Genomic DNA, 9,643 nt, shown 5'->3' on the forward strand with positions numbered 1-9,643 from the left:
AGACTCAGCAGTATCTGGTCGGCTGATTTATTTAGAAAAAATGATGAACATCTTTTAAATTATTCATAGGACATAAGAACTGATACATTCTATAAAGAAAATATTTCTATAATCTATAAATGTGCAAATATTGTTCATTTCAAAAGTTTAAGTTCTGGAAACAAGATGTCTCCTACTTCACTGTAAAGTCCATTCTCAGTGTATGTGCACTGTTACATACTTGAGCATAATTGGCTCTAAACTAGTAGTGAAGTCACAAATCCTGCTCGTAGGCCTGCCACTTAAAATTGTATTTTCAGTGAGAACAGAGAAACTTTCCCCCTTCAGTAGATGAATGTGAAAACAATGAAGCACAAACATCCAACTAATGGAACAAGAAAAACACATTTTTGAGTGGAGGGGGACTTTCACTGCTGTAAAAATGATTATTTCTTGTGCAATGTGCAATTATGTTCAAAATTAATGCCCCATGAAAAGTCCAGTTTAGTTGCAACTACTATCCAAATTCATGCCAAGTGTCAGGTGTGCAGAATCACATTACTTTGTGTAGCCTAAACCAAATTCATGTTATTCGAATGTTGCTGCAGTTGTAGGCAGTGTTTTTGCATGTTTCCAAGCCTCAGGCCATTTATTTTTATCCCCAGATTACGCTGAATTACAGCTGAAACTCTTACTAGGTCTTTATTCTCTGACACACTGGGGCCATAAGAAAAGTACAGAATTTGACCAGTCTTCTCTCTTTAAAGGACTCTTCTAGACCAGCAAACAATGCTGGATTGAACCTTCCAGAATAGTACATATGTTACTGCTGTTTGCAGTCTGCATAAGTCGAGGGCTTTAGATAAACTTTCAATGGATCTAATACACCTCACACTTTCTCCATGGGCTGCTATTATCACAACAGTTGTCTCTGTGGTATTTATTTTTTCCCATCCTGCCTTCAGCCACACTCTCACTTCCCCAGTCCCCTGCACTTCCATGGAACTCTCCCTTCGCTGCCATTAATTACCTGAACTCTAGATGCCCCCGGACTTTCCCATCTTTCCCAGTCACCTCTCCAATCACCCTGTACCTACAACAGTCATCACCTGATTATCATCTGCCAGCACACATGCTCTTCTTCATTTTCCCGATCACTTCATTATCACTCCATTGTGTAAATATACCTGCCCACTTATTATTGTCCTCTGCCAGATTGCCAATGTTGCTGTGTGCCTTTGCACTCAGCCATCAAACCTGATCCTGGATCTTGTATAGCGAGGCTAGGCAAGTTTAGTCAAGGTGCTTTACATAATGCATTAAAATATTAATGCTATGACTAAATAAAACTGAGAAAAAGACTGTGGATTCCCCTATCGCTCTAGAGGAGGAAATCCTACAAGGAGAATGCATTGCAAGTGGTTCTGTCCAAGGCCACTGATGGTGTTTTTAAGGAAAGCAGGTGGCGAATATGGTTCTTAGTAGAGCAGCTGGTTGGCAGAGACAAAGTTAACATTGAGGAGCATTATATCTCTTTATAAAGGCATATTTTCATTTACAAAAGGTTGTGCCTCATCGAGTCCAGTTATATCATCCTGGTATGCAAGGATCATAAAACAAATGGTGTGCTGGAGTTACTTATGTGGCTCATTGCAAATTTACAGAGAGCTGCACACAAGCCAGAAAGCTGCCAGAGGACATCAGTGAACAATCAAAAAACCTTTGAGTCTGCATTCTCTATTTCAGCTTGGTTTGGGAAACAATCATGAATGAAGGAGTGAAAAGCTACAACGAAATGCTACAACGAAGAGCGACATCATTTGTTTCTTGTTTGTGTGTTTACAGTCTGCAGCTGTATTTTTGTGGTGGATGTGCTGGCACTGTAGCACTGTGCTTTAACTGATTTCAACTCAAACCCGAAATACACATAATTGAATTTGTCCACCAGCTAGACACCATTTTTCCTCTTTAATGATAAAATATTACAGTCAGCATAGAGCAAGGTGGTCTAATTCTCTAAATGTTATTATGCTTCTCTATGTCTCTCTTTCCCCCCTCTCCCCCTCCCTCTTTCTTTCTCTCTCAACCCAACCAGTCAAAGCAGATGGCCGCCCACCAAGAGTCCAGTTCTGCTTAAGGTTTCTTCTCGTTTTTCCTTACCGGTGTCGCCAAGTGCTGCTCATGGGGGGAATTGTTGGGTCTCTGTAAATTAAAGAGTAGGGTCTAGATCTGCTCTATGTGAAAAGTGCCCTGAGATGACTTTTGTTGTGATTTGGTGCTATATAAATAAGATTGGATTGAATTGAATTGAATTGAATTGAATTGAATTGAATTGAATTGAATAGAGTAGGGGAAGGAACCTTCTCCATGGGCTGCTACTATCTGCCTCAGTGGTTTTTATTTTTCCCATCCTGCCTCTGTCCCTGCCTTCAGTCACACTCTCACACACTCTCCAGGCCTCTGCATTTCCATGGAACTCTCCATTTACACCTTTCCCAGTCACCTGGTTCCAACACCCACCTGCCCACCTGTGTCTCACGCTTATGCTGCTGTTTGCAGTCTACACGAGTCAAGGGCTTTGGCCAAGCTTTAATTTACTGAACACACCTCACACTTTCTCCATGGTCTGCTATATTGTGTCATATGTTGTCCGGTGCCCTGTTTTTATGGCTGCATGTTTTTATGAACGCACTACAATTTGATTCAGTATTCAATGTTTAATATTGACATACAAAACTTCAAACAAGATCAATTGAACTACAGCTGTCATCTTCTTTTTTACAACATCATCTACAGTTGCCCATCCCTGCTCCACTTGATAGCTGAAATTAGTCTTATCTAAATATAAGACTGTTGTATATCAGCAATAAACACCACATGCCATGATAAGAAGAGCACATTAATATCCCTGTGTAGTCCACATTGAATCATATTCATCAGCACAGCGCAGAGAGCGGTTTCTCATCTTCCTCAGAGTTCATTTTGCATGTCAAGGTATGTGGTTGTAGCTGAATAGCCATGCTCTCAAATACACAGTTTGGAGGGTTATTTCATTTTTGTGTGTATTGTTGGTTACATATAATTTCTTAATATCCATCAGTCTTTCATTTTAGAGAAGTAATTTCATTTTTATGCACTTTGGATATCCAAGTTCTGGAACAAAGCATTAGATTGTTGGTCAGGGATAAACTTCATACATTAATAATGAAGACAATATAAATTTCTTCAGGTTAATTCTATTATTGACTCTGTAATCTGTCTCAGCCAGAACAATGAAACACGGTTTAGCTCTGCTGTTGCTGCTCTTCGTGGGGACGTGCTCAGCTTCCACCACTAGTAAGTATGATCTGGCTATGTCTGTGATATCTGTGTTATAAAACATTAACAAGTATAATTGCCAAAAAATCCTGGTGCCCTAAAATGGCTAATTAGTTATATATAAACAATAAAAAGATGGTGGACTGATAATAAAGATTTACATGTTCATGTTTATGTCACTTAGAGATGGTTAATTTTATGTAGAATACAAATCAAATAAAAATGTTATATTTAGTTATTTATGTAGTGCAGTGAAAGGTTGTTGGTCATAAGACCCTTGATATATTTGATGCAGTAGATTCTACTACTTTTTTATGCATTTAATGTCTAATTTGCAGAAAATATGGCCTTGCACATCTGCAGAGTTATCTACAAAATTTTTGGCAACATTATTTAAAAACTGAGTGACTTTTTTCTAAATTAATGTATATGCTAATTATGACAAAACTTATTGGCTGATACATTTATTTAAGCTTAAAGCTGCTATGATCATTATTCTTACAACATAATCAACATTTTAATTTAATTTAATTTAATTTTCACATTCAAATCCCCCCCCCCCCCACAATATGAATGACCTTGCTTGATGTAACTCTGCATCTCGCCTCAGCTTAATGAAATTACAACATCAGTCTGGACCAGAGTGGTGGACCAAATGTCTCTATGGCCACGCTGCTAATGTGGCTGAAAAACAAAGCATTCAAATCACACTAAAGCAAACCACATGATGGACACACAGAGGTTTTCACGTGTGATATAAATTTCTCCACAGGGATAATCAACATTAAGCTTTTGAAAAAAATGTGTGTATTTCTTTCACAGCAAAAGTGGCCATGCATGGCAAAGCAACTCAGTCACACCACTCTGAGGGAAAGGAGGATGATTTGGTCCCTGTGGCCAAAGCGCTAGCACGGCTGAGAACAAAGGATTCAAATCATACTAACGCAGACCACAGGATGGGCGCACAGAAGTTTCCAGGTGTGATATAAATTCCTCCACAGGGATAATCAACATTAGGCTCTGGAAAATAATGTGTGTATTTCTTTCACAGAAAATGTGGCCTTGCGTGGCAAAGCAACTCAGTCACACCGCTCTGACGGAAAGGGGGATGCTTTTGGGGCTGCTTACAACGCCATTGATGGAAACCGTGATTCTAATTTCCCAGCCGGTTCATGCAGCAGCACTACAAAACAGACCAACCCCTGGTGGAGGGTGGACCTGTTGGAGTCCTACGTGGTCAACGCTATCGTCATCACCAACAGAGGAGACTGCTGTGCAGACATGATCAATGGGGCAGAGATTCTTGTCGGAAAGACTTTACATCACACTGATGCCAGAGACCCAGTGTAAGTGAACCTACAGATAATTACTCATTAGATACAGGACTTCTCCCTGGGAAGTGATAAGCGGACATTTTAAACCACCCCCCCAATTACAGCTCAAATCTGTTTAATATTCATAAGTTTGCTATTAATGCAATCAATCCTTTAACCTGAGTCCAGTCACAAGCCTGTTAACTTTAAATTTATACCACGGCTGTGTAGAATAATCGATTCTCACTGATTCACCCCCATGCAGATTGTCTATGTGAGTGGTCAAACCAAATGTAAAAATCAGTCAGAAATATATATATATATATATATATATATATATATATATATATATATATATATATACATATATATAATATCTCCCACCGTACCTGTGAAACCATTTTCTGTCATCAGCTGTTTATTGTTTAGCTTGACAACATGTTGCTTAGTAATGCAGGCAGTACAAATTCTAAGACTATATTTAATTTATAATAAAAAACATTAATAATCTTATGAAAGTATTTGAATTAAGTTTTATTAAATACATAAAATAACATTTGAAGTACTTTAGTTATAAAATACATTCATGCATTGTTTCCTCTCTCTCTTTTAGGGTCGCTGTGATATCTAGTATCGCAGCAGGCAGGTCTCATATAATAACTCTTGAAAAACACGTGGAGGGACGTTATGTGACTGTGTTTTTACCTGGTTCAGGAAGGGTCCTCACACTCTGTGAAGTCGAAATCTACGGGTACCGTGCCCCAACTGGTGAGAATTGAATATATGGCTGAAGCCAAACAAATTTGATTTGCTGGGTGATGCTGGTGCCTCATTTCCCATTGAGCCGCAGTCACGGCAGAAGTTGAACAGCATTCATTTGAATGAAGAAAATGAGCAAAATGCATTTACTTCCTGCTGCAAATAAATCTCTGCTTTGCAAAGTGGTATCCATTTGAAGTGAGGCCCCATTTACACCTGGTGTGTTCTGAGTCTGGATACATTATCTGTATATTTAGTTATTTAGAAAAAAATGGTGTCCGTTCTTGGCAGCAGTTTCCTCTTACCTGACATGCAGATGTTTGTTGACAAGTCTGCCAGACACACTTAGCTAATTTGCATATTGAAATGTGATCATAATGCGGTCAGCTGGTTTATTAAGAAAAACAATGAACATATTTTAAATTAGTCTTTAGTTTTTTAAATGTTACTGGGATTCTGGATAGTTGCCAAATGTGTTGAATATCAAATAGGAAACATAAACACTTTGGATTCTGTTACACAACATGAAATCTGGCACATTTTCTACTGCCAACTGCTGGTGCATCCTTCAAGTTTTACAACAAGCATCTGCACAACTATACGTAAACTCTCAATTTTTCCCTGCAGTTTCCCATTACTGGAAAGGACAACAATGTGCAAATAGTTGTGACTTTTAGGTTCAAGATATCCACAAATTGGGGCCACTTTGTTCTACAGATAGCAAGGAAAACTATGTATCAGTGCTGATGTTTGCAAATGTGTCCTTTCCTACAGGAGAGAACCTGGCACTCCAAGGAAAAGCCTCACAGTCATCATTGTATTCATATCTTGGCGATGCATATCATGCTATAGATGGGAGTCGTGACAGCAACTATGACTATGGCTGCTGCTCTTGCACAACATACATGACCAGTCCCTGGTGGCGAGTGGACCTGCGGAAAACACATAAAGTATTTTCTGTTAAGATAACCAACAGAAATGCATACGAACATCGACTTGATGGAGCTGAGATCCGCATTGGAGATTCTGCTGTGGACAACGGCAACAGCAATCCCAGGTAGTTTACAGTCCATTAATTGAAATACTACTATGAATAAAAGTTGGTCATTAATGGATATTTGTCATTAGGTTTGTTGACAGTAACTTATACTTATATTAATATTTAAAACCAAAAATGAATAGGTCTATCCATTTATTAAACTGATCATTCAATAAGTTATCAAGGTAATTTCTTTTTCTCCTAGGTGTGCTGTGATCACACACATCCCTGCAGGTTTTACCCACACATTCGACTGTAAGGGGATGGATGGTCGCTACGTTAGCATAGTCATTCCTGGAAGAGCCGATTACCTGCACGTGTGTGAGGTGGAGGTGTATGGCTCTGAACTGGATTAGATCTGATGAGGTTCAAAATGTACAACAATGACAATTTACATAGCTGGTATTTACCTGATGCTCTTTTATAGATTCTGGTTGCAATCATAGCTTAAGCTTCACTTATGACATTAACATTATTAGAGACAACATATGGTTAGATCACATTAAAGCTGCATTAATAAATGTTTGACCACTAGGGGGCAGAATAATTCCAAAACAACCTGACAAACAGACCTGACAACATCATCCAGCTGAATAAAATTGTTTTGGCTAATATGTTAGCGAACAGTTGCCCATTTACACATCCTGTCAACAAAAAAACATAAGCATTCATTTGGAGTCATGTATCTGCCTGCAGGATGAATGTGAATCCAATATTCAGTCTCTTTTTAGCTCTAGTTTGGTGTCCATGACTCCTGAAAAAACACATTTGTTCTATAGCTACTAGATACTACATGAAGAGCTGAATTTGTCATACTTCCTCCAATTCATGATATTATGTATGCTGCAAAACATGAACCTTTTGCTATTGATTTCACATAATTCTTGTTTTTCTGTTTTTAATGTATGGGTTTGGCACCTGGACATTGGTTCTGGCAATTCCCACATTTTAATCTATTATCCAATATGTTTGAATTTCTGTACAGCCTTCTACCCAATAACAACTGTACACCTATCCTAAGGAGACTGTATATGTGTGTTTGCCTTATGCCTTTGTCCTCTTTGATTCTGATGTAGACCCAGTAGTGTTGAAACATTAGTCTGCTTGAATTATTAAAGGCTGCATATCAATCAGTGTGGTCCTGTCTTTTCTCTCTGAAGTGTGCTCTGGGTTTATCAGAGCCTTTTGAGTAGTGAGACTAAACCATACAAATGTGTAAAATCAGAACAATAAACAAAACAGGCTAAAGGGCTCTGTTGGTGATAATTATGTGTTTGTCACTACAAGTGACACTTTTCACATTACGCATAATAATGTCATTCAGCGTATTATAAATATCAACATTGTAGCTGGCTGTACAGGCTATAGAGTTGTAGGCAGAAGGTGAGGTGTTGACTATTTTGACAAGATAAGATGCAGTCAGGGATAAACTTTACACATTAATACTGATGACAATATAAATGTCTTCAGTGTAATTCTATTATTGACTCTGTAATCTGTCTCAACCATAATAATGAAACATGGTTCAGTTTTGCTTTTGCTGTTATTCCAGGGGACATGCTTGGCTTACATCTATTGTAAGTATGATCTGGCTATGTCTGTGATATCTGTGTTATAAAATGTTAACAAGTAAAATTGCAAAAAAGTGCCCTATAATGGATGATTACTTAGTGAAAATAATAAAAAAAAAGATGGTGGAGTGATGATAAAGATTAATGTGACTTAGATGTGTTAAGTAGATTTGATTCCAAATTTTGCTCTCTGGTCTTCAGCTTCAACTCCAAATTAAATAAAACCTTTGAGAAGATAGATAGATAATGTAGGGTCAGGCCTTTTTCTGGAAAGAAGGACTTATGTTTATGTAGCCTAGTAATGCAAGCAGAAGAAATGCTAAGACACATGAACTATCTTAATTTTTTACAAAGAAGTGAGTCTCTTGTAAATCTCATTGTAAAACTAACCTCTTCCTAACCTGGCACCTTTGGCCTACACCAATTGGCCTTAAACAGAGAACCACACTTTTACGAGGTTTAAAACCTAGCTTTGCACACTTTGCTTCTGGCAGCGCACGTGGTCTCAAGGAACCACATGGTCTGGCCTTTTGTCTGTGTATTTCTCCTTGTCAGCCATATTGTCTACATACCATGTGTGGCCATGTCGGCCGTCGATGTGAGTCATGCACGTGCGAGCCTCTCCGCCATCTTGGACATCTAGGAACGGCAACACCTCTTGGAAAAACCACATACTCACCCGACACAATTGCGTTTAGCGAGAAAATGCGAAAGAAGAACTTTTGATTGCTTTCCAAATACTACGACTGAAGGCTTGTTACAATAAGGTGAATCTAACAATTAACCACGTAGTCACATTTAAAAAGTCACACATCTTGACATACTATATCTCTAAAAATACAAGTAACATAATTTTCATTATTATTGAAATTATACATAACTATCACGGCCAAATCATCTAAGTTATCTTTAGCTCATACAGTCGATGCTTTAGTTTGGTTAGCACATGCACATTCAATATGTTAGCAGCTGGTAGTTAGCAATGCCACGCACCTCTGCTTTTCTCATACAGAGTTAATATATTTGAATGGATAGTTAGTCATTGTTTTATTTTTGTTATCCTCGTTTTAAGAAATATGCCATCATTGACTGGCTTGACATCCTCAACAGAGGCCAAGAGTGAGTATAAATATCATGGAAATATCTGGAAATCAGATCCTGCCTATTGTGATTTCAGCATAATGTAATTTTTAATTTGAGAATGATATATGATTATTAACTCCAGTATGCATGCCTCTGATTTACTGTCGCATTACACACTATTAGAAGAACAAGTGGTTTAAGAATTCCAGAGTAAAGTTTTTTTGTTAACATACAAGTAAAGACCTTTACCTTACATCACATTAGGTTTTATTTAATACTGTTAAAGAAAATATACATTACATAACAAGACAAATGCATTTTTCATATAGTCATCGGCAGTTGACATCAGTTAATGTTAAATACAAGAACTTCAGAACTTATTCTTAAACACCAAACTGAGTGACAGTTTATGCCAATAAGTTTAAGGCTAAAATATTTTTGTCCCTGACAAGTGTTAATTAACTCGTGGTGTAAATGATTGTATTTGATTCATGATCCGTACGGATCGCCCACCACGGTTCAGCAGGTATATGAACTGTGGATTAATTGCAAACTTTAATGTCTCATCCAAGACAAAGTCA

At 37.9% G+C, this 9,643-nt stretch overlaps 1 protein-coding gene across 2 annotated transcripts; it reads left to right on the top strand.

The window, feature by feature from the left end:
- Positions 1-2,808: 2,808 nt before the first annotated feature.
- LOC137190878 (uncharacterized) lies at positions 2,809-7,538 on the top strand. 2 transcript variants are annotated; one of them, XM_067600593.1, is made up of 7 exons: positions 2,809-2,973; positions 3,244-3,315; positions 4,120-4,275; positions 4,349-4,643; positions 5,224-5,378; positions 6,144-6,426; positions 6,614-7,538. In XM_067600593.1, the coding sequence occupies exons 2-7, from the start codon at positions 3,252-3,254 to the stop codon at positions 6,762-6,764; spliced, it is 1,104 nt and encodes a 367-aa protein (XP_067456694.1). In that variant the 5' UTR covers positions 2,809-2,973; positions 3,244-3,251; the 3' UTR covers positions 6,765-7,538. The 2 variants fall into 2 exon arrangements, with proteins under 2 accessions (XP_067456694.1, XP_067456693.1); XM_067600592.1 differs by having other exon boundaries at positions 2,923-2,973; positions 3,248-3,315.
- The last annotated feature ends 2,105 nt before the right edge of the window (positions 7,539-9,643 follow it).

This window comes from Thunnus thynnus, chromosome 10 (genome assembly GCF_963924715.1).
Source record: "Thunnus thynnus chromosome 10, fThuThy2.1, whole genome shotgun sequence".
In the NCBI taxonomy this organism is placed as follows: Eukaryota; Metazoa; Chordata; class Actinopteri; order Scombriformes; family Scombridae; genus Thunnus; species Thunnus thynnus.